This window comes from Achroia grisella, unplaced genomic scaffold (assembly GCF_030625045.1).
Source record: "Achroia grisella isolate CSIRO2021 unplaced genomic scaffold, CSIRO_AGI_Agris_v1 utg1462, whole genome shotgun sequence".
Lineage (NCBI taxonomy): Eukaryota > Metazoa > Arthropoda > Insecta > Lepidoptera > Pyralidae > Achroia > Achroia grisella.
The window spans coordinates 174,699-201,394 of NW_026712637.1; the positions used below are offsets into that span (position 1 = coordinate 174,699).

General features: G+C 36.1%; 1 protein-coding gene across 1 annotated transcript in view; it reads right to left on the reverse strand.

The window, feature by feature from the left end:
• The window catches only part of LOC131855694 (uncharacterized), a 62,744-nt gene extending 42,772 nt beyond the window's left edge, over positions 1-19,972 (reverse strand). Inside the window, exon 1 of the mRNA XM_059206994.1 lies at positions 19,793-19,972. Coding sequence (XP_059062977.1) covers positions 19,793-19,972 — 180 coding nt within the window. The remainder of the gene's footprint in view (positions 1-19,792) is intronic.
• Positions 19,973-26,696: the final 6,724 nt, after the last annotated feature.

The window sequence follows — 26,696 nt, forward strand, 5'->3', positions numbered from 1 at the left end:
GAGACTTTAGTCAATAGTTTACATAAAGAATTCTCTGACGTATTTGCTGATGGTCTTGGGACATTTAAAACGCTAATTAATTTACAACTAAGTGATAAAACGCCAGTTTTTGTTAAGGCGCGCCCCCTTCCACTCGCTTTGAGGACGCCGGTCGAAAACGAACTTAAGCGGTTGTTACATGAAGGGGTTATTTATAAAGTGGACCGATCGGATTACGGTACACCGATCGTACCGGTTATAAAAAAAAACGGTAACATCCGTATATGCGGAGATTATAAAATTACAATCAATCCTTTAATTAAAGACTTTCATTATCCATTGCCTCGCATAGAAGACATATTTGCTACACTGGCAGGGGGTGAACAGTTTACAAAATTGGATTTGTCCCATGCCTATCAGCAAATGGTACTTACAGAAGACTCACAGCCGATGACGGCTATCACCACACACATAGGGACATTTGTATATAAACGCGTTCCATTTGGTATTAAATGTATACCCGAAAATTTTCAAAAATCGATGGAGGAAACGTTGTGTGGCTTGCCGTGTACGGTTGTCTTTCAAGATGATATTTGCGTGACGGGTAAAGATAAAAATGACCATTTAAAAAACTTAAAAGCTGTCTTATTGTGTTTAAGAGACGCGGGATTACGAGTTAATCTATCAAAATGTGAATTTTTTAAAAATAGTGTGACATATCTTGGGTATAAAATCGATAAAAACGGGCTACACACAGATAACAAAAAAGTGGAATCTATTGTGACCGCCCCCACCCCTACAAATGTAACGCAATTGAAAAGTTTTTTGGGGCTCGTTAATTTTTATTCTAAATTTTGTATAAATATTAGTCAAACTCTGAATCCCCTCTATAATCTATTAAAAAAAAACGTAAAATGGAATTGGACTAGGGAGTGTGAGCGCGCATTCGAAAATATAAAACAAAAACTGTGCAAAGCACCGGTATTAGCGCATTACGACGCTCGTTTGCCATTGATATTGTCTGTAGACAGCAGCGCGTATGGACTGGGCGCCGTGCTTACTCACCGCTTCGCGGACGGCTCGGAGCGGTTAGTCAGCTGTGCATCGCGTACGCTCAATGCGGCCGAATCTAATTACTCACAGCTAGATAAAGAAGCCCTCGCTATCGTGTTCGGAGTCACTAAACATCATCAGTATCTTTACGGAAGACATTTTATATTACGTAGTGATCATAAGGCGTTAAGTTATATTTTCGGAAAAAATAAGGGTATTCCACAAACGGCCGCTAGCCGATTACAGAGGTATGCGGTAAAGCTTGCCGCTTACAACTTTAATATAGAATTTGTGACTTCTACAAAAAATATTTTTGCTGACTGTTTGTCAAGACTGCCAGTAAAATTGATAAAAGAAAAACATAGTTCACAAATTAATAATCAAAAGAATAACTGTTACTTTTATTTTATTGAAGATCAATTACCTATTACTTTTCATGAAATAAAAGAGGCAACGAAAAAGGATTTTTTGTTAAACAAAATAATCGGTTATATTAAATTCGGGTGGCCAGATCGACTACAAAATGAAAACGAAAAACCATATTTTAATCGTAAAGAAAATTTATTTGTCGAACACGATTGTCTCGTTTGGGGTTATCGGGTAGTGATACCAGTCACTCTCCAATCACAGATGTTACAAGAGTTGCACAGCGGGCATATAGGCGTAGTTAAAATGAAACAATTATCACGTAATTACTTATGGTGGGATGGAATAGATGCTCACATAGAAAGCACCTGTCGCGACTGTGCCGCTTGTGCCGCACACCGCGACGCGCCGCTGGCAGCTCCTTTGCATTGTTGGAACTGGCCTGATCAACCGTGGGTTCGTCTTAATCTGGATTTCTTAGGTCCATATCGTAACAGTCACTACTTAGTCATAGTAGATGCTCACTCCAAGTGGATCGAAGTAGAAAAGGTAACGACTACTTCCGCACCAGTAGTAATATCAGTTTTGAGAAGACTATTTGCACGCTTCGGAATACCAAAATGCTTGGTCAGTGACAACGGCCCCCCGTTTTCTTCTGCGGAGTACCTAAATTATCTACAAAAAAACGGTATCAAACGTATTCTAGTAGCGCCATATCACCCATCCAGCAATGGAGCGGCAGAAAATGCGGTTCGTTCGGTTAAGAGAGTGCTCAAAAAAGCGACAGTAGAAAACAAAGATTATGACAGGGCATTGTCTGAATTTCTATTTACATACAGAAATACCGAACACTGTACCACAAAAAAAGAGCCGTCGGTGGCGCTCTTCGGGCGCAGGTTACGCGGCCGCCTGGACTTGCTGCGCCCCGACACGGGCGCCCTCGTGCGCGCCGCGCAGCACGCACAACAGGAACGCCGCGGCGGCACCGCGCGGGAAGCCAGCCCCGGCGACGCCGTCTACGTCAGGGACTACTCCACGCCGAGCGTCAAGTGGAAGGAGGGGGTGGTTACGGAGCGAACGGGCCCGGTGTCATATGTAGTCAAAACGAACAACAACGATCGTCCTATCAGGAGACATATAGATCAGATCATAAATAAACAACAACCTTTAAGAAAATCACGACATTCTTTAGGCGCAGCGTCGGACATGTCGAGACCGCAGGTAACGAAGGGAAACGAAGACACCGCTAACGAGTGTCGAAACGATTCGTTCGCGACGGGAATGGACCCCGAGCCGGTCATTAGGTCAGGCGATCAGTCGCAAGGTTCGCAGTCGGCAGCGACGTGTATGGATACCCGGACGGCAGACAACGGCAATGGCAAAGAGCGTATCGGTAATCAAAACGATAAAAACAATGTTATAAATAATGTCACTAAGCCCACTACTCCCTATGCCATGAAATTGAGACCCCGTAAATAACGAATAACTTTATATTGTTTGTTATTCAGTGTACCTATACTTTATAGTTTTTATTAGTAACTTTTACACAGTGTAGTAAGCCGTAATAAGTCATTTGTAATAAAAGTACATCTTTATAATTGTTCTATATGTATTATATGCAACCGGTTTTTGTATAATATCCACCTTTCATTTATTTTATATAATTATTTAATATTGCACATGTCCGCCATGTTTGTCATGAGTCATCAGTGTGTAGGTGTGTGCACTAATATTTAAATTATTATAAAAGAATTATGCCCGTAAAAAGTTGTGCATGCATGGTATGTTTTCACACCTAGTTATTTAAATTATTATACACTACATAAAAATATATCGCTGAATGTGTTGGTAAGCGCAAATCTCAAGAACAGCTGAACCGATTTCGCTAATTCTATTTTTAGAATATTCCTTAAAGCACGAGAATGCTTCTTACGAAGAGATTTTTTTTTAAATTGCCCAAAAAGCCTAAAAACAACACATTTCTTTACTCCCATATAAACGATTCGTTATAATACTTAAAAGTCATTTTGGACTTTAATACCGTACCATAAAGTTCAAGTGTTAATAGAGAGGTTCCGGGATTATATGATTAGAAAGATTTTTTTTGAGGAATTTAAACATTTGTTATCCACCCATACGAAGCTGGGGTGGATTGCTAGTTCAATATAAAAACTGAGTAATGTCATCTTTACATAGTATAAAATAAAGTTGCAATCACTGTCTGTCCGTCCCTATGTATGCTTAAATCTTTAAAACTACGCAACGGATTTTGATGCGGTTTTTTAATAGATAGAGTGAATCAAGAGGAAGGTTTATATATATAATACATGTACATCCGGCCGAAGTCGGGGCGAGTAGCTAGTTGAGAATAAACAATCAATGACTCTTCAAATAATTGACTAATATTTCTCCTTTCAGATCGGGCCGGAGTGCTTCCGAGGACAAAGGGCGCCTTACTGGCGTTTTGATTCGCCTTATACATGTACTAGCTTTTGCCCGCGGCTTCGCTCGCGTTAATTTACCCCGTTAGGGGTGGAATTTATCAAAATCCTTTCTTAGGGGATGCCTACGTCATAGTAGCTTTATGCATACAAAGCTCTCAGCTCGATCGGTTTAAAATTGACAAAGTTTCATACAAACTTTCATCCCCTATTTTATCCCCTTGGAGGTAGAATTAATCAAAAATCATTCTTAGCGGATGCCTACGTCATAACATCTACCTGCATGCCAAATTTCTGCCCGATCCGTCCAGTGGTTTGGGCTGTGCTTTGATTTACGAAAAAAAAAATATCTATGTATTTATATCAGTTGTATAGTACCCATAACACAAGCTTTAACTAGCTTAACTTGGGACTAGATAGCGCTGTGTGAATTGTCCTGTGATTATTATTGTTATTATTATATGTTTTCTTTTTGTTAAGGTGCATTAAATAATTATAAATAAATAAAAATAAAAAAATAAACTTTACGCGACTTACGTGACGTTAGTAAAGTACCTTATCTATCGTTCATTCACGGGTTCAAGGGGTTTAGCACACCGCTTTACTTCCGATGGTCGCGGGTTCAATTCTTCGCACGGTACAGTTGTGTTCATGAATATGATTGTTTGTATCGGTCTGAGTATTTTCTACGTATATTGCGTAAATTTACATGAATGTTTCCTATGTACTAATATATTATGTATGTATTTACAAAAAAAAAGTATTTATATCAGTCATCTAGTACCCATAACACAAGCTCTGCTTACAGTTGCACTAGATGGCGCTGTGTTTACTGTTTAAAGTTACTTATTTATATCAGTTGTCTAGTACCCATAACACAAGCTCTGCTTACAGTTGCACTAGATGGCGCTGTGTTTACTGTTTAAAGTTATTTATTTATATCAGTTGTCTAGTACCCATAACACAAGCTCTGCTTACAGTGGGACTAGATGGCGCTGTGCTAATTCTCCAGAGTTATTGATTTATTATTTTATCGTGCGTGTTCTACAACCATATCACAATAGTAAGTTTATTTGAATAAAAATCACTTCTATTTCTAATGTTACTTGTGGAAAACTTTAAAACTAAATCAAGAAACACCGACCTAATCTAATCACTACATCAAAGCAATTCTAGTTGAAAGAACTCCAGCCCGAACCCATTCACCCAAAATGGCTGAACATTACCAGATTGACCCACCACTTATCTTAATATCGCAGTCGGCCACAAACCCCGAAATATTCGCTCATAGACAATAGCTATACAGATAAATAAAATTGGAGTGTCTGTTTGTAATATTGAAATAATCGTTCTGCATATAAATATAAATACGGTTATTGGTGTATGCTTACTAATAACATTTGTTACAGTTTTTGTCTGTCTGTTTGTTACGGCTAATCTCTGAAATGGCTGGGCCGATCTTGACGGGACTTTTTTTGACAGGCAGCCGATGTAATAAGGAGTAACTTAGGCTACATTTATTTTAGTCAAATTCCACGCGGACGAAGTCGCGGGCACAGCTAGTCTATACATATAAATAAAATTGGAGTGTCTGTTTGTAATATTGAAATAACCCTTTTTTACTACATGCATATGAATATAAATACGGTACACACACCAAAATAACATTTTTTACAATTTTTGTCTGTCTGTCTGTTTGTTCCAGCTAATTTCTGAAATGGCTGGACCGATTTTGACGGGACTTTTTTTCATGTAATAAGGAGTAACTTAGGATATATTTATTTTAGAAAAATAAAGTTAAATTCCACGCGGACGAAGGCGCGGGGCCAGCTAGTATATTATACAATCAAATTGATTCCCGCCCAAAATAGTTGACAACTTTAAATTAATCTTGGAGCTTAATTATTTAAGGCAGTTGCTTAACAATTCCCATTTGAAATAGATTAAAGCTTACAGTTTTGGAGTTACATACGAATGTATAAACATACATTTGAATGTTGCAGTTACTAGCTCAGTTTATAATTGCATTTGTAAAGTCATCGCAAAATTACGATCTCGGTAGTTTAACGGTTTAACAACACTGGCTTGATTCCGATGTTTGCGGGTTCGATTACTCGCATGATACAAATTTTTGTATTCATGAGTATGATCGTTTGTATACTTTGTGTAGGTGTGGGTGGTCTAATGGTTTAGCAACACTGGCTTACTACCTATGGTCGGGGGTTCGATTCCTAGCACGGTCAAAATTTTTGTATTCATGAGTATGATTGTTTGTATAGGTCTGGGTATTATCTATGTATAATATGTATGTGTTTACAAAAAAATACATATGTATGTATTAATGTTAGTTGTCTAGTACCTATAAGACAAGTTCTACTTAGCTTGGCACTAGATGGCGCTGTGTACATTCCCGTGAGATATGATTATATTACTATTAATTGTTGATTAAAATCTTTTTTAAATTTTCTTATATAATACCAATGTTTTCAAATATGGTAAGGCATTGTATCACAGGTAAACATGATAACGTGATGACGTGATCCGTAGTGCGTATTACTTAACGATAATATAATACATAAATAAATATATATTTGTATATACAGTCAGGTCAGTTAGCGCATCGTGACAAATTCACGAAGAATTTATCACGATGGTTTCCAGGGGGAACCGCGTGGAGGTCAACCTGACACGGTACATTACTAGCGATATGATCATCAGTCCACATTACTAACAATCCCCTATTTCCCCCTATATATGTATATATATATGATAACATATACACATGTATATGATATACCTAACACTTATTGCGCACTGAAAAATAAAGTGCAAAAAGTGTAAATGTGCTTACAAAAGGTGGTCGTATCGCTTAAAGCAATCTTTTACTGATAATCTGCAACAAAATCCAACATGTAAAACGGTATAGACGACTTTGTATAAAGTCGCTCACTAGAGATTTTTTTTTTTCGGACTACTCTAATGCTGTTGGCCGCAGCTGGCCTTTACAGCTTCACCGGACGTTAGGGGGCGAGTGCAGATGGCACTCCAAACCCGCGGAAGGACTTATGGAGCGGCTGAAGGCCAACTCCCGCCTGACGGATACGACTTTAGTCTGAGGACACCACTAGGGGTTCGAACCTCGGCTCAGACCGTCGTAATATCGATCCCCGTTTGAATTGGACGGGGGATCAATCGGAGGGGCGCCCGGGGGCGGCGGTGTAGAGCGCCCGGGCGCGTGAAGGCGCCTGGTTGAATGCGCGATATTGTGTGTTTGAGGTCGTCGTCTTCGCCGGCGAGGACAGTGTCGTGTGTGTGTGTAAAAGTGTGGTCGGGGTGGAACGAGTGCGCGCGTGGGGAGGTTTCCTGCCGTTATGGGGTCGGCGGCGTCAATGAGAACGTGCCTCGGGTCGAGTCGAAGTAGGCCCACTAGAGATACGAATTTCTCTCTTATATAGTAACTAGCTATCCAGGCAAACGTTGTTTTGCCATATAAATTAATAACGCTATAAAAAAAATAGGGGTTCGTGATATAAGGGTGAAAATTTAGGGTTGTATGAATTTTTTAATGACACATAATAATAATATATAACTAAAAAAATTTGCCCAAAAAATAAAAAAAATAATATTAGGGGTGGACTACCCTTATCACTTACGGGTATGAAAAATAGATAGTAGCCGATTCTCAGACCTACTGAATATGCATATAAAATTTCATAAAAATCGATTAAGCCGTTTCAAAGGTAACTAATATTGTGACACGAGAATTTTATATATAAGATTGTTTTTGTTAGTATAGTAGTTAGCAACTACGGTACATAATTGTGAGCTAGAACCCATGATAATACAGAAGGGCTCGATTTTCGCCACGATTTCGCTATCGAAACAACGATAAACGTTATGTGGCCAATTTCCGACCGAGTTCGTCTTGTCCGGTCGTCCTTATCGTGACGTCACTTGACCATTGTTAAGGCGCGTTCACATGACACTGCGGTAGAGTCGTAATTGTCATAATTTTAATGTTAGGATATAAAGACACACTTAATAAAGACACTTATATAGTTTATTTTAAATCTTTCTGATGACTTAATCACTATAGGGAGATAAGATTAAAAAAAAAATACAAGTTTATAATCCATGAACGAAAGTAAATTGAAATAAAAATAAAAGTACGTTTAAGTTATTTAATTATACTGCATCTGTTGTTTATCATCTGCATTTATTGACATTTATCATTAAATTTCGTCGAATTTGCATAACATTTTTTAAAATTATAGCCTATGTGTTACCTCGGTGGTCTAGCGGTTTACCACACCGCTTTACTTCCGGTCGCGGCTTCGATTCCTCGCACGGTGCAAACATTTATATTCATGACTATGATTGTTTGTTTCGGTCTAGGATTTCATAGAAATCCTATATTATTTACAAAAAAAGTATCTAACTATTTGATTAACGGATCCAAAAAATGATGTCACTTTTTTATCCACTAGTGTTTAATATTCAGTAACTAGCTAATCGCCTCGGCTTCACACGGGTGTACATGTATTATATATATAAACCTTCTTTTCAATCACTCTATCTACCTATTAAAAAAACACTTCAAAATCCATTGCGTAGTTGAAGATTTAAGCATACATAGGGACGTACAGACAGAGACAGCGACGTAAGTTATACTATGTAATGATGTATAAAATAAACATGAAATTCTTAATACGTCATGTTATGGTATCAAACTTTTGTAATTTTGAAACATTATGTATTTAAAAAGTAAAATATAGGTACATAGATGGCCAAGAAAGTTTTATATTTATACTTGATCACTATTTACATCAGTTGTCTAGTACCCGTAACACAAGCTTTGATTGAGATGAATGAATTCCAATTCTCCTTTTCATAAGTCGTTTAAACAGAAATTTTGGTCAGTATTGACACAAGTATAAAGTTATTAAAACAAACAGAAGTTTCAGCGTGTTCTGATGCGCAGATTAATAACTTCAATGTTATTTCCAATAATGTTAAGTAAACAATTTCGTTTTTATTCCGGATATTAAATCTAGCTTTGCTTTGTGAGCGGATTTGTATGTAAATAACTTCAAAGTTTCATCATCATCATCATCATCATCATTATCATCATCCTGTGTCTATCCACTGTTGGATATAGGCCTTTCCCAAAGACTTCCACCATGTTCGCTCTTCCGCCTTACGCATCCACTCCTGGTTACCTTCGTAATGTCGTCGATCCATCTTGCAGGAGGGCGCCCGACACTCCGTCGACCCTTACGCGGCCTCCACTCTATAACCTTTCTTCCCCATCTATCATCGCTGACTCTGCTGATATACCCAGTCCAATAACACTTCAGCTGATATACCTTGAGAGCTATGTCGTCCACTTTGGTCCACCGCCGAATTTCCTCGTTTCGGATCATGTCCATTAGAGGAACTCCGAGCATAACTCTCTTCATCGCTCGCTGTGCGACTTTTAATTTATGAATTAGGTCTACGGTTAGTGTCAATGTTTCTTAATAAGTCATTACAAGTCAAAGTTTGGTAGCACCAGTCAATAAGAGTACGGAGTGAGTGCTGTGTGTCGCGATCTTTTGCAATCTAGTCTTCTTCTTTCGTATCATCGGGTACTAAATGTACTTTCTCCAGAATGTTGCGACGAATTTTTGCGTATGCTGGCGCATTTTTAGGTCTTCCTTTGTACAATATGATTGGCATAGGACCATAGATGAGCCATAGTTAGGGATGACGCTTCGCAGTCGCAAACCTTCCTTGAAGCGATTTAATATATTATTACAGTATAAAGATATTTATTTTGTTAATCTGTTAATTCATTATAATTCCAATATTTAGCATATTTTTTTAATTTTATTTTTTACCTACACGGTCTTGGAGTTTTCATGCTATTAACTAAATATAAGTGCGAAGTTTGTCTAAAACAAACTTGTTAAAGAAAATCTGACTACACTAGTCAGATTTTTATTTAACTTATCACTACGACTGATTTAATCTTATTGTGTTTTTATATTTGAGCCTAAATAAATTAGTGCTGGTTGGTGGTTTGTATTCACACGTTTCGACTTGTAAAATGTGAACTTACAAGGATTATTTAAAAGAGCAACACACAAGTTTCTTGCTTATTCTTCTTGTGATGAGACAGCTTTCCGAATAAGCGGTAGATTTAAAAAATGTTGACTATTCAAAAGTGCTTAAATTAAGTTTATTTGAATAAATGATTTTCTATTCTATTCTATTCTATTCTGTTCTATTCAAGTTTCGTGCTTTGATATTTGGTGCCTTATCCTGTGGACAAAATTTCATCGAGTTTAATTAGTTATTGTAGAAAATATTCATAGTATCGTTCTGTATGGAGAGAAGTAAAGGACATAGAATAAAAAAAATCAAAAATCAAAATTAAATATATTCATTCATGTAGGTCTTTTACAGACTCTTATGATATGTCAAATCTACGGTCAGTTCGGAATGATTTCGCAATGAGAAGAACTGACATGAAACTCAGCTCGTATATTTTCAAATAAATATTGTATATGTTTACAATAATAAAGCCTTAAGCTAATAAACATGCCACAAAATAAATAAACAGAAGCAATCAAAGCAAGTGGAAATTGTCTAAATAAAATATACACATTCATTGTGCATAAACCCTTACATCTGCGCTAAACCCATCCACGAGAGAGTACCCTTAATAGCATTGGGTTTTGTTTTTATCTCGAAAAGGACTCCTAAACGTTTGATTTTATTATAATAACTAGTGCCCCGATTCGGCTTTGCTTGCGTTTAACGATGTACGTGTAGATATGCGTACGCAATACCAGTTTAATAATATTATTATTTACGTCTTATATAATTTCGACATTTTGCTTTCGTTCTACCACCTTCTGTCTTCTCTCTTCTCATACGAAGAAATTGAAATTGCTTTTTTTTATTGGATTGTTTGGGTTATTATCATATGTACTAAGACCTGTAACACTGCGACCTGTATAGATATTGCTATTGCTCGCCCTTTTTCAGAGTTCGCTACCTAGACCCGTCAGGTATAAGAATTGAAGGATATTCTTAGGAGCGATGGTTCTTATCTCCTCAGGATTTAGTACTTACGTGCCAATATGAGTACGCAATAATAACATATTATCAGTTACGTCTAATTTAATTTCAAATTTTATTTTCGTTATACCACCTTCTGCCTTCTCTCTTCTCATGAAGAGATTGCTTAAGACCGCCTTTTGTATCTTCATTTTCTATTAAGTATGCTCATTGTATTTCATTTCAGAAGCAATAAAAAGTAGTTAATCTAAATATATATAACTCAAAGGTGACTGACATAGTGATCTATCAACGCACAGCCCGAACCACTGGACGGATCGGGCTGAAATTTGGCATGCAGGTAGATGTTATGACGTAGCTAAGAAAGGATTTTGATAAATTCCACACCTAAGGGGACAAATTAACCCGAGCGAAGCCGCGGGCAAAAGCTAGTAATATAATAAATATACTAGCTGAGACTGCGACTCCGTCCCCGTATGGATATTCTATTTGTAAAGGGATTGGACTAATCCCAACACGCTACAACCTAGATGGTCTCGGACGGCGGTTTCAGAGGAGCATCCTCTCGCGTACACTTAGATTATGGAATGAAATCACTGCCGAGGGTTTCTCGAGAGACTACAGCATGGGGTTTTTCAAGAATAAGAAAGAAAATTGTATTAGGTTTCTTAAGGGTTGGCAACGCACGTGACACCTTTGGTGTCTTAGGCGTCTACAAGCTATGGTAACAATTTACCATCATATGTTTGTTTGGAACCATAGTATAGACCAAATAGTGTAATAGAAATTTAAAATTATAATTTGATACTCAAAGTTTTTTTTTATGTTGGTAAAACTACAAACTTAGGACCTTTCGCCCATAGGCTGCGGTAACCGCTTACTAACGATGGGCCGTATGTTTTCTTGCCACCATAGAGGTATAAAAGTTATAGCGTGATGTTAATTTTAAATTTTAAATTGACACTCAAGTTAAGTGTTTTTTTGTGTTAGTTAAATTCAAACTTACTAACCTTCTGTCTAAGTATCAGTAGTAATAATACTAATCTCAGGACAATTCACACAGCGCCATCTAGACCCAAGTTAACCTAGCTAAAGCCTGTGTTATGGGTACTAGACAACTGATACAAATACATAGATTTTTTTTTGTAAATACATACATATTATACATAGAAAACACCCAGACCGATACAGACAATCATACTCATGAATACAAATGTTTGTGCCGTGCGAGGAATCGAACCCGTGACCATCGGACTTAAAGCGGTGTGCTAGACCGCTAAACCACCGAGGTGTTCGAAGTAAACCAATACTCAATAAGATGTGGTAATTATTTGCAAACTATTTAATTATTATTATTATTCCATTTATTTCGGATATTTATCCATCCATATTATGTTAGTAAACTATGTTAGTAAATTACAATTTTATACATTTAATTCATATATTTATATTTATGTCTTTGTCCAGAAGCCCTAAGTCCGCAGCAATGCAGCGATATCCAGTTTAAATTCAAAATATCTTTATTCATGTAGGTCTATTACAGACTCTTATGATATGTCAAATCTACCGTCAGTTCGGAATGATTTCGAGATGAGAAGAACTGACAAGAAACTCAGCTCGTTATTTTTTTTAATGTTGTACATATTTACAATAATACTATTTCATTTAAATTCAAATTTGGGAGAATAGGGTGACCACCAGCATATGCTATATAAAAATATATCAAAAAATCTAATCAGTGTTCGCAACCTGAACAGACCAGTCCCCACAAGCAGTGCCCCTGAAGTGGACAATCCGACATATTGGAGGCTGTTTAAAGTAAGTACTTGTTAACAAGACCGGGACACAACTGGTTAGTATGAAACACTTTGAATACAGCCATTTATCTAAATTAGAGGGAATCCCGTTTCCAATCCTATCGTATTAAAGTCTTATTCGTCCCTTCCTTAATCATTAGTCATTCAATAATCTTAAGTAAGTAGAAGCATCGTATGTATATACTAGCTTTTGCCGGCGGCTTCGTTCGCTTTTATTTATCCCCTTAGGTGTGGAATTTATCAAAATCCTTTCTTAGGGGATGCCTACGTCATAGTAGCTTTATGCATGCAAAGTCTCAGCCCGATTGGTTTAAAACTGACAATGTTTCATACAAACTTTCATTCCCTATTTTATTCCCTTGGAGGTAGAATTAATCAAAATCCTTTCTTAGCGGATGCCTACGTCATACCATCTCTGCATGCCAAATTTCAGCCAGATCCGTCCAGTGGTTTGGGCTGTGCGTTGATAGATCACTATGTCAGTCAGTCACCTTGCACGCTCGCAAAGAAAGGATTTTAATTAATTCTACCCTCAAAGTGATAAAATAGGGTATGAAACTTTGTATGAAACTTTGTCAATTTTAAACCGACCGGGGTGAGACTGTGCGTGCATAAAGCTACTATAACATAGGCATCCCCTAAGAAAGGATTTTGATAAATTCCACCCCTAAGAGGATAAATTAACGCGAGCGAAGCCGCGACAAAAGCTAGTGTTATATATAACGTTACGAGATAAAATCTTATGTTACAACAACACCTTTACATGTCGAAAGTGGGATGTCAATGGCGATAAACCTTAATAGACTTTTAGATAAAACGGTTTCCTTATAGCATAAGGGTATATCTAATGTAGCTATTAGGGTTATATGTTATATGTGTATCGCATCAAATTTTCTAATGGACTGTCGTTTGAGGTTTTAGGCTTGAGGAGTTCAGAATATTACTGTAGTTTCAACTCAGCCATATCATTATATACTATAAAACAAAGTCGCCCTCGCTCTGTCCCTATGCATGCTTAAATCTTTAAAACTACGCAACGGATTTTGAAGCGTTTTCTTTTAATAGATAGAGTGATTCAAGAGAAAGGTTTATACTATATATATATATACTAGTTGTTTCCGCGTGTAATAACTTTATTTCTCTAAAATAAAAGTAGCCTAAGTTACTCCTTATTACATCAGTTACCTGCCAAAAAAAGTCCCGTCAAATTCGCCCAGCCATTTCAGAGATTAGCCAGAACATACAGCCGACAGACAGACAGACAAAAATTACAGAAAATGTTATTTTGGTGTATGCCCCGTATTTATATTAATATGCAAGTAGTAAAAAACGGTTATTTCAATATTACAAACAGACACTCTAATTTTATTTATAAGTGTAGATGTATAGATAATATATGTACAGCCGTGCGAAGCCGGGAGGGGCCACTAGTTAATATATACATGTATTTAAGTATGACACTATTTACCTCCATAGAGTAAACATTCCGTCGTATTTCTCTTACCGTTGCTACCCACCTGCCATATATTAAGAAATGGCGTGAGTACACACAGTTCTAGTTCTATCTCTGGCTGCTCAATATACCAGCAATTTCAAATTAATTACCTACCAGCTGCGAATTCACGTTAATTTATTATTACCTATCTATGTTACACTCCTCCGCATAATTTATAGCTGGGATCATAAGAGTTTCGCCCTAACCGTAAACGAGATGGGCCTGCCCTAAAACCTACAGGGCGGGCCGTCGCCGTCGGAGCTGGGGTCGAAAATCGAAATGCACATGCGAATCCCCTAGCTCCGGCGTAGGCGCTCGTAGGTACACCGCGTGGTTTTTAGTGAGTAGAAATCTCATACACCGCCCCGCCCTCTCTCCGGGGAGTACAGGAAGGACAGTCTTTTGAAGGTTTTCCACACGTTAAAAAAAAAAAAGATCATAAAAGTTAATCTGAGAATGCTATTAATACCTTTGATCTGATTGACTACATCCATAAGAGGGATTAATAAATGATTGGGAAAGATATAGAAATATGCCTAGATAAGGGGAGATGATAGGGTTACTGATAAAAGAATATGAAGTGTACAAGAGGCTGAAATGAAATGAAATCATTTATTTGCGAAATATTGGTACAGTACTGCAATTTAATTTTGTTTGCATACTAAATGCAAATAAAACTAATTGTGTCAAATTTACGCGCCCCAATGTAAGGCAGGTAGATTCACAAATCGTATTGGACAATAAACCTATTAATTTTGTTGACGATACTGTATTACTAGGTATCACTTTAGATTCCAAGTTGCAATGGGGTGCAGATATTACTAAATTGGCGAGTCGACTTAGGTCTACCGCTTATGCGGTAAGAAGAATTAGACAATTAACTGATTACACTAAAAATGAATGCGTAGCAATTTCAATGTTGATCATCGCATGCCTCTTACTTGTTGTACTGTAATTATTTATAAAAAAAAAACATCTATTCAAAAGAGCAACACACAAATTTCTTGTGATGAATGTACATTCCGAATGAGTGGTAGAATGAATATATGACTATTCAAAAGTGCTTGTAATGTGTATATTTGAATAAAGATTATTTCTATTTCTATTTCATAATTACATAAGTATGATAAACAATATATGTTAAAAATATTATTTTAAAAATTTTAATGTATATAACTCATAGGTGACTGACATAGTGATCTATCAATGCACAGCCCAAACCACTGGACGGATCTGAATGAAATTTGGCATGCAGGTAGATGTTATGACGTACGCATCACCTAAGAACGGATTTTGATTAATTCTACCCCCAAGGGGATAAAATAGGGAATGAAAGTTTGTATAAAACTTTGTCAATTTAAACCGATCGGGCTTGAGATTTTGCATGCATAAAGCTACTATGACGTAGGCATCCCCAAAGAAAGGATTTTGATAAACTCCACCCCTAAGGGGATAAAATAACGCGAGCGAAGCCGCGGGTAAAAGCTAGTAAATCATAAATTTACTCACGCAAGTAAAACTTTAGTCGTATAATAAAAGATAGTAAACAAAACAAATATAACAAGAATAAAGGTTAACACAGTAATTATGATTTATCAATTCCACCAGCGTCCCACCGCTACATGAACATAAATATTATTATACTAGCAGAGAGCCGAAAAATCACGGAAACTATTCCTCAACTATTTCCCTGAAAATCCTATCTGATTCTGAATTCAGGTCGCACCTCGAATCAAACACTCGGTTCCAATCTATGTACGCTCGGATGCAAGGCGCGGGCGATATTTTCAGAGGAGGAGAATGATATGGACCACAAAAAGATCGTGTTGTCTTTCCACGAGCTTAACACTTTCCGATCTCTGCACGGCAAGTGGAACAATTTCTCTGTTTTATTTTTTAAATTGTTGTATAACCCAGGAATGGTCTTGAGTTATAGAATATAATCCAGGAATTATCTTGGGTTATAGAATATAACCCAGGAATTATCTTGGGTTATAGAATATAACCCAGGAATTATGTTGGGTTATAGAATATAACCCAGGTTATTATAACCCATGTTGTGTAATAGAAAAAATAAACAATAGACGCTGTGTGAATTATCATACAGCGTCTAATAGTCTCAAATGAAGCAGAGTATTTTTGAAGGGATGATAGTGGAATTGTTTAAGCTGGCGCACCAGTGGATAATGATAAGCTGTGCAGGAGGTCAGGTACATGTCTTTCCACACGCTTAACACTTTCCAAATCTTTTATATTTACACGGCAAGTGGAACAATTTCTCTGTTGTATTTTTTCTATAACCCAGGAATTATGTTTTGCACGGCAAGTTGAAATATTTCTCTGTTTATTTTTTATTTTTTTCTGTAACCCAGGAATTATCTTGAGTTATAGAAAAAATAATAAATAGAGGCTGTTTGAATTATCATATAGCGTAAGTTATAGATATAGTCCCAAATTAGGCAGAGGTTTTTGAAGAGATGTGTGGACAATGATATATAATATACCTCGTGCTCAAGATGAGCACGAGGTTAGGTCAGAGTGTATATCGTGACAAATTCACTAGGAATATATCACGAAGCTTTCCAGGGCGAGCTACGTGGAGGTTGACCTAACCAACATGCTATATTGCCAGCTATGTGGTCTCTAGTCTCACCACTAACAATATTCTTCACCTCAATAAAGCAGAATTTGAAATTGTAAAAATTTATGAGTACTAAAATTCTTCTAATTTTATTTTATCTTAAGTCAGAGAGGATTTTTTGATATCAACTCAGCCATATCATTATATATTTTGCATATTTTGCTGTAGAAACTCATAGCTACATATGGGCTAAAACGTTTTGCAAAAATTGTATGTACAATAGGCAGGGGTATCTGAAAGACTTTAATAGGTTTCCACAGTTAGTGGAATTCAGTACAACTTTACGAGTGACTGAAATCACTTTTATCAAAAATAGTTTCCTAACACTAAGGTACTTTGCATTCCTCATATAACTCAGTTGTAGAATACCCATATGTTACGGAGCGGTAGCAGCAATGAGATACTATTATATATATTTTTTTTTTTACTTATATGTACTTTTCACTTCGAGCGTTGGTCTGTGCCCACAATATAGTGGTTCTGTTTAAAGTCAGTAGGTAGGTGGGACTGTTATGGTCAAATCAGAACTTATATCTTGTACTCAATAATAAACATGATTATATCAAACTTCTAGGTTCTAGACCATACATTTTATGTCATAATTATAATTAGATTTAGTCTTTATCTGTTTACAGCGACCTCGGTGGTCTAGCACACCGCTTTAAGACCGATGGTCGTGGGTTCGATTCCTCGCACGGCACAAACATTTATATTCATGAATATGATTGTTTGTATCGGTCTGGGTGTTTTCTATGTATAATATGCATGTATTTACAAAAAAAACTGTGTATATATATTACTCATAACACAAGCTTTAGCTAGCTAAACTTGGGTCCAGATGACGCTGTGTGAACTGTCCTGAGATTAATATTATTATTATAATTATATATTTACTTAACAGTTTATAAGCATAAATAATATTAATTAAATAAAAATATATTGTGGTGGTTATCTCATTCAAACCAGATGGCGTTGTAGTCGCTGAAATCTGCTTTAGCGGGGCAAGATGGCGATCGGTTGCCGTTGGCGGTAACACATATCTTTTCAACAATCACAAATGTATATATTTTGAACACAACGTAGCGGAGTTCGAGTATACTCGACTCTCGTATTTTTTGTATTGATATCAGCATTTCCTTCACCGCTGTTTATTCAAATAAACTTAAGATATATAGAATAGTAATTTTTCATCCGCTCGAGCGCTCATTCGGAATGCAGATTCAACCGAGAGCATTCCTCTTGATTGAATCGAGCGTGCATGGCAATAGTTGTTCATGCACGGGATTTTCATTTAATGTTAGACATAGACACCTATCTTATATATAAAATTCTCGTGTCACAGTTTTCGTTCCCATACTCCTCCGAAACAGCTTTTTTTTTATTTTAAGGCAAAACAACGTTTGCCCGGCAAACGTTGTTTTGCCTTAAAATAATAAAAACAGCTAGTATAAATATATATTGAAAATAAACTGGCTTTTAAAAAAAGTCATTCAATTGAGATTCTTGCCAGTTCTTCTCGATTGGATTGGATCTATATACTGAACTGGACGGTAGGGAAAAAATTATAATATAAAAAAATTTGTCGTTCATAAGCGGCTCATAAATGTCCTGTATGAATAAATGATTTTTGAATTTGAAACATATTTTTTCTTGGGATAATCAAAGTTCATATTATTGCTACTATTTTAAAATTTAGAAATTTATACACTCTTAGTCAATTATAATAACCAATGATATAATTAGAAATATTTTGCACTGAACTTAAAAAATATTCTTATTATTTTACAAAGAATATTTATTTATTTATTTAAAACTTTATTAAGCAATAAATTATGGTACAACAGGCGGACTTAATGCTATACGTATTCTTTATCTGTCAACCTTCGGGAATATGTATGTTAGACTTTACTTCATTCACAAGTTTGTAATCTATATATCTATACATATAAATGAAATTAGAGGTCTGTTTATAATTTTGAAATATCCGTTTTTTACATGTTTTTTATACCGTTTGTTTTATACCGTTTTTTATATATGCATGTACATAGGAATATATCTAGGGTACATATACTAAAATAACATTTTTTACAATTTTTGTCTATCTGTCTGTCGGTCTGTTTGTTCCAGCTAATCTCTGAAATGGCTGGACCGATTTTGACGGGACTTTTTTTGGCAGGTAACTGATGTAATAAGGAGTAACTTACGTTACTTTTATTTTTGAAAAAAAAAAATATTTTGGATAAATAAAGTAATGTTGCAAAATTCCACACGGACGAAGTCGCGGGTACAGCTGGTATTAAATATACGTGTCGTTTAAGAATCGAACTTACGCCTATTAATTTTAAGCAAATGTGCTAAACCACTAGACCACAAAAGCCGTTAGCTCAAGAGCCCACGACTGCCAGACTTACGTCATTTTAGTAAACGTGAAAGATGTTGTATGTGTGTCCCCAACACAGGTAAGAACGATCCCCAAACATGAAACCTGGATCGTGGTTCCTTTGGCAGGTACCAGGTAACAAAGGTGTAAAAAAAATCATATCAAATTCGTTATTTTAAGAAACTCCATATTTTCATATATTGTTCGTAGCATTATTATAACTTGCGCTGCTCATTGCCAGACACTTAGTGTGGTTCCAACCTCCCGCCGGACCCCCCTAAACTATACTCTTATACTTTTATAAATAAACTTACGTCATTTTAATAGAGCTGAACTTTATATATATCATTGAGAGAACTTTAAAACTGAGTTTCCTAAATTGCCAGACAGTTTTCTTAGTTCCTTATCCTACCAGACTCATTGAAACCGTATATTGGGTAACAACGGTGTATATAATTTCATATCAGATTCGTTATTTTAAGATGCTATAAGAAAATTTTGATAAAATTTAAAAAATAAATTGAAAATTTTGATATTATGATGATAAGTACTTACAATGCAATATTTTGCGTTGCTTGGACAGTCTTCCAGTTGAGTGGCGCTTCTGTTATTGCAAGGCGTAATGGAGCCTACTCCGTCGCTGTACTGGCCGCACTTCCAGCACCTGATGCTGGTGGTAATAGCCACCAGGGCCAGGAGAATGCACACTGTTAATACCCGACTGGCACTCGTCATTATCTGAAACAAAAGTTATTTATTTATCCTCTTGAAAAAAAATCATAATCGATAAATCTGTTTGTAAATTATAATATATGTGGGAAAGAGAAGCATTATGTCATCTCTATTGCACACTGCTGGCGTCATGCGAGCATTACGCTGTAAGCGGCGAGTGAGTAAAGTTATGTGTGCCTGTGAAACGGTAATTAAGGAGACAAACAGTACATAAATCTTTTGTAATGCTTGTTATAATATTGGAGTGTCTGTTTGTAATATTGAAATAACCGTTTTTTACTACATGCATATGAATATAAATACGGCAAATACACCAAAATAACATTGTTTACAATTTTTGTCTATCTGTTTGTCTATCAGTTTGTTCCGGCTAATAAAAATATGGTTTTGTTTTTGTGTTAACAAATTACAATGTAATGGAAACGTCGAGTTAAGTACTTATAAATATTTAATATTTAACTATAGTAATAAAGTGTACTAATCACGTAAATTGAAAAATAACTAATTAAAAAGAAATATTTTTTTGAAAAGCCTCGTCCATTTATGTATACATGATACAGTATAATAATAATAATAATAATAATAATAAATTTTATTAAGCCACAATCATGTACAGGTATAAATTCATTTTTAGTATATTAGAGTATTTGATCTTTCAGAAACAAAAATCTACTTTTTTTTACCTTTTGCAACATAATCACAAAATCTAGAAGATTATTTATTCAATAAATAAAATACTTCTGTTGTTTTTTTTAATTTTTCCTGTTTTTTTATACTACGTAGTTGGCCAAATAAGTAAATGATGGTAAACGGTTACCGTAGCTTATGGACGCCTGAAACACCAGAGATGTCACGTGCGTTATCGATCCTTAAGAAACCTTAATATACCCTTTTTAAAAAACCCCATTCTGTAGTCCAGTGATTCCCAAAGTGGTATATATCGACCCCCATGGGTCTATGATATACTACAAGGGGTCTACGACAGCGGTCATCTTGTTGTTTTTACTTTATATTTTTAACACTAAAGTTTACTATCGTTAGAAATTTACAAAAAATAAATACCAGGTAAGAATGGGGGGTCTACCCAAAACCGAAAAATATGGCAAAGGGTCTACGATACAAAAAAGTTTGGTAACCGCTGCTGTAGTCGCTCGAGAAAACCTCGGCAGGTAGGTCTTTCCACAATTAGTTTGCGGAAGCTGAAACCGCACTGTCCGAGACCACTTAGTTTCCAGCGTGTGAAGATAAATTCCATGTCGATGGCGAGCGGTGCGATGGTAAATGGTAGCCGTGGGCATTCTATAGTGTGTACTGAGAATGCAACTAAAATAATTATCTATGTATAGGTTATCCATATGTAGCAAAGCCTATTACTCACTAAACGATTACTTGAATGACGAGCGTGCATAGCAATAGTTGTTCATGCACGGGATTTCCAGTCAAAGTTAGACATATACATCTATATAAATATACATTGTATATTAACTGGCTTAAAAAAAAAGAAATACAATTGAGTTTCTTGCAAGTTCTTCTCAATTGGATCTATATGCTGAACTGGAGGTAGCCAAAAATTTAGCGTTCATAAGCGGCTAAAATCCTTACTAAAATTATAAATGCGAAAGTAACTCTGTCTGTCTGTCTCACTTTCACGCCAAAACTACTGAACCGATTTAAATGAAATTTGGTACACAGATAGTATAGAACTTGAGAAAGGACATAGGCAATTTTTTAATCCAAAAAAACGCTTGTAAGGAGTTGAACGGGAGATGAAAGGTTATATGGAAATATCAACAATTATTATATTATACTTATATGAATAAATGATTTTTTAATTTGAATGTATAATAATCGTAGACGTGGGAATCCAGGGCGAGTCACTAGTTATTAATATTCGTGTTCCTTACATTGTTTACAGTGAAACAGTATGTATGTATGGACGTATATTGAATGCCGACCCTTCTACAATATGGCGCAATATTTTATGAGCGGCACACACGCCAATCAATCTTCGCGTACAACATCCAATGAACATGTATTAACAAGATATATGTCTATATTCACGCTAGGATTTCACTGGGTAGACAGAAACCGAGATAGAAAATTTTTAGATTAACTAACTTTTACATATATTTTTACATCATCATCATCTGAGCCCAGAAGACGTCCACTGCTGAACATAGGCCTCCCCCAAAGATCTCCACGATGATCGATCCTGCGATGCTCGCATCCAATGCCTTCCAGCGACCTTGATCAGATCGTCGGTCCACCTTGCTGGAGGCCTTCCCACGCGCGTCTTCCGGTCCGTGGTCGCCACTCGTGGACTTTACTGCCCCACCGGCCATCTGTCCTACGAGCTATGTGCCCTGCCCATTGCCACTTCAGTTTTGCAATTCTTCGGGCTATGTCAGTCACTCTGGTTCTTCTGCGGATCTCCTCATTTCTGATTCGATCACGCAGAGAAACTCCGAGCATAGCCCTCACCATTGTCCTCTGAATAACTTTGAGCTTATTCATAAGGCCCATAGTTAGCGACCACGTCTCTGTTCCGTATATCATTTTTACACATACTAGCTGTTATTTTCAACTTCAGTTTTGCAATTCTTCGGGCTATGTCGGTCACTCTGGTTCTTCTGCGGATCTCCTCATTTCTGATTCGATCATGCAGAGAAACTCCGAGCATAGCCCTCACCATTGTCCTCTGAATAACTTTGAGCTTATTCATAAGGCCCATAGTTAGCGACCACGTCTCTGTTCCGTATATCATTTTTACACATACTAGCTGTTATTTTCAACTTCAGTTTTGCAATTCTTCGGGCTATGTCGGTCACTCTGGTTCTTCTGCGGATCTCCTCATTTCTGATTCGATCATGCAGAGAAACTCCGAGCATAGCCCTCACCATTGCCCTCTGAGTGACTCTGAGCTTATTCATGAGGCCCATAGTTAGCGACCACGTCTCTGTTCCGTATGTCTTTTTTTACATATACAAGCTATTATTCTCATAATCCGTTAATTATTCTCAGGGTACAATCTATCTGCAAGTTTATTAAAATCGGCCTCGGTAGTCTAGCAGTTTAGCTCACCACTTTACTTCCGATGATGTTGAACTTTAAATTTTCTTTTTATTCTATTTTCTGTTTATTTTGTTTCATTTTTTATATAGTCAACAATTGTATTTTTTATGAAATTAATCTAAATAATCTTAATTAGTCTGATACGTCAAACTCACTGATCAGTAATAGTAAATAATTATTTGGCAATTCTTTTGTGGACTCCCGCGATACAGGTTCGCCAAGTGCGGGGTCCAATGTATAATCAATTTTGTAATATTTGTACGTTATTTGAATAAGAATAAAGAATAGAATAAGATGGTCATAGGTACGATTCCTCGCACGGTACAAACATCTCTACAATACAGGCCTGCGAGCCTAGTGTAGAACTACAGTAAATTAAAATATGTATCATGAATAAATATTATTATTATTACTAATTGTATTCATCAGAATGATTATTTGTATTGGTCTGGGTGTTTTCTATGTATTTTTAAAGGACCAATAAAACAAGCTCTGCTTAGCTTGGGACTAGATGGCGCTGTGTGAATTGTCCTGATATATTATTATAGTATAATTTACTTATTGATTAAATTTGCACCGCCTACAGTTTCTCTGCACAACCTGTGGTTGACTGGTAGAAAATGCCGTAAGGCGTTAAGTCCGCCATATGTACTTTTACCTTGGTATTTTGTGCATTGAAGTTATATAAATAAATAAATAAATTATTGTATTATATAATTCGTATTGTTTTTTGGTATAAATAGGAGAATGTGCTGAACTAACAGACAGACAGGCAGTCAGTTTTTAGTATTTATATTTATAATATCAGTGCGAATATGGAGGTTTCGATTTGAAATTATCATATTCTTCCAATGATATAAGCTTTTTAAATTCTTTTCTTTTATTTAATTAATTTTAATGCAAGTCATACACAAGTAAAAAGTACATATGGCGTACTTAACTAACTTTCTACCAGGCAACCATGAGCTGTGCAGAGATAAATTGTTGACGGTGCAAATAATATTATATTTTCATAAAAAAACCACAAAATTTTCCTAAGAAGAAAATTCTGTGAAGATAATAAGTAAATTCCTTGATTGAAAATACAGTTTCTTAGGTATAATTCTAAATTGAAATCGTTAAAAGAAAAACTGACCGACAAATCATCGAGTTTAATTAGTTGTAAAAAATGTTCAAAAAGTTCGTTTTACATCGACCTGCTCCCAGGCAGAATCCTCTTAAAATATTATGATATTTGAACAAAGAAAATATGAAATAATATTTACTCCACAAACATTCAACAAACTCGAAACACAGAAACAAGAGACTTATCAGACAACGAGCAATTATAATACGTATAAATTATAGAATAAAATTCAAAACACAACACCAAAAATTATAAAATCATAAAATAATTTAAGAACAAAATGCAGCAAAAAGAATACAAGAATGATAAATCGATAAAAACAATAAATATACATGCTATGATATACCAGATTTTTTAGAGTACTCTATACCTTTTTTTATAACACCCCCTGTGTTAAAACGAGCATGCGGCTCACCTGATGGTAATTGATTACCGCCGCCCATGAACACCCGAAACACCAAGGGTATTGCAAGAGCGTTGTCGGCCTTTTAAAAAGGATTAACCTCTTTTCTTAAAGGTTTCAATATCGTATCGGTTCGGAAATACCATTGCTGGAAGGTGATTCCACAATATGGTTGTGCGTGGCAAAAAGTTTCTAGAAAACCGCAATGTGGAAGACCGCCATTCATCCAGATGATCAGGATGGTATTTTAGTTTCTAGCGGGTGGTACGGTGGTGAAACTCAGCAGCTGGTATTAATCCGAACAATTCCTCAGAACGCTCACTGTAATATATGCGGTAGAAAATGCACAGAGATGCAATATCTCGCAGAGCCAATGGGTCGAGTCTATCACGAAGACGTTTTTCAGAGTTTCCATTAGAGTACAATATATAAACATATACCTACTCCATTCATTCACAGAGATCGATTGATAAAAACGCGGGATTGAACACGCCGACTCTGTCACGTCGATACCGTATCACGTCTGATATATTGCGGTAGAGTTTAGCACGCTGTAATGATGAAATAATTTGTTTTCGAAGAACATTCTAGATTATAATCTTTAACTTGACTAAGTAAAGTTTTTCATTCTTGAATGTCGTTGTAGAGCCTATATAAGACTATTTACATATATACAGTTCTTTCTTATAACTTCATGTAACTCTATGAATACTAAAGTGACGACCTCGGTGGTCTAGCGGTCTAGCACACCGCTTTACGTCCGATGGTTGCGGACTCGATTCCTCGCACATCACAAACATTTGTATTCATGAGTATGATTGTTTGTATCGGTCTGGATGTTTTCTATTTATAATATGTATGTATTTACGAAAAAAAATCTATGTACTTATATCAGTTATCTAGTACCAATAACACAAACTTTAGATAGCTTAACTTGGGACTAGATGGCGCTGTGTGAATTGACTTGAGATTATTATTATTATTATAAAGTGATTTACGCATAGGTCCGGCCGCATACGGAATACAATTCTCATCTCTGCATGAAAGCACCGCAATATGAGTTACTTCCAATTTACTACATACAAAGCCGAGCAGCCAGAATCACTCGTAATCAACGTCTTTATGACCGACTCCACCCATTGACCTGGCATCGCGCTTGCATTTCATAGCATTATCTACTGCATCACGGAGAATATTCTAATAAATTGTTCGGATTGCTAAATTTCAACATCACACTACTGGGCAGAAACTATAATGCATCCTGATCATCTGGATGAATAGCGGTCCTACAGAGTATATTTTTTAAGTTTATTTAACCTATTGCACATTGTGGAATCAAACCCAACAATCATATCTTCAAACCGATAGGATATAAGTCTGGCAGAGGACCTCCAATTCCCCTGATGTTGCGGGAGCTCTTAGGCGGCGGTAATCACTTACCATCAGGAAATAGAAATAGAAATAATCTTTATTCAAATAAACTTGTTATAAGCACTTTTGAATAGTCAAGTTTTTTTATTCTACCGCTTATTCGGAATTCGGAATGCAGATTCATCACAAGAAGAATAAGCAAGAAATTTGTGTGTTGCTTTTTTAAATAAATATTGAATTAATTATATTTAATTAACAACATGGATAAGGCATACAACAATCAACATAGAAACCGCTACGCACTTAATCTCTGTTCAATCAGATAACATTGTCAGCGCTATGAATTTTAAGTTAGATATTTTCTACAAAAACATTTTTATCATTTATAAATTCTTCAATTTTATAATAAGCTTTTTTTACAATTTCTTTCTGGCAGTTTGTTGTAAAACCTTACGCAATTTCCATAAAACGAATTACTAACTTTCGTCAAACGGTGAGCCACATTCTATCAGTGTCCTATGCTATAAAAAAGTGACAGACATACCTAAATACAATTGAAGTTTTTTTTTTATGCTACTATGGTGGCAATCAAGCATACGGCCCATCTGATGGTAAATGGTTACCGTAGCCTATGAACGCCTGAAACACCAGTAAAATTACTCTGTACATTCTTTCTATTAAACGTAAAATTCCATTCAAATACGGAGATCAATTGATAAAAACGGCTGGATTGAACACGCCAACAATGTCACGTC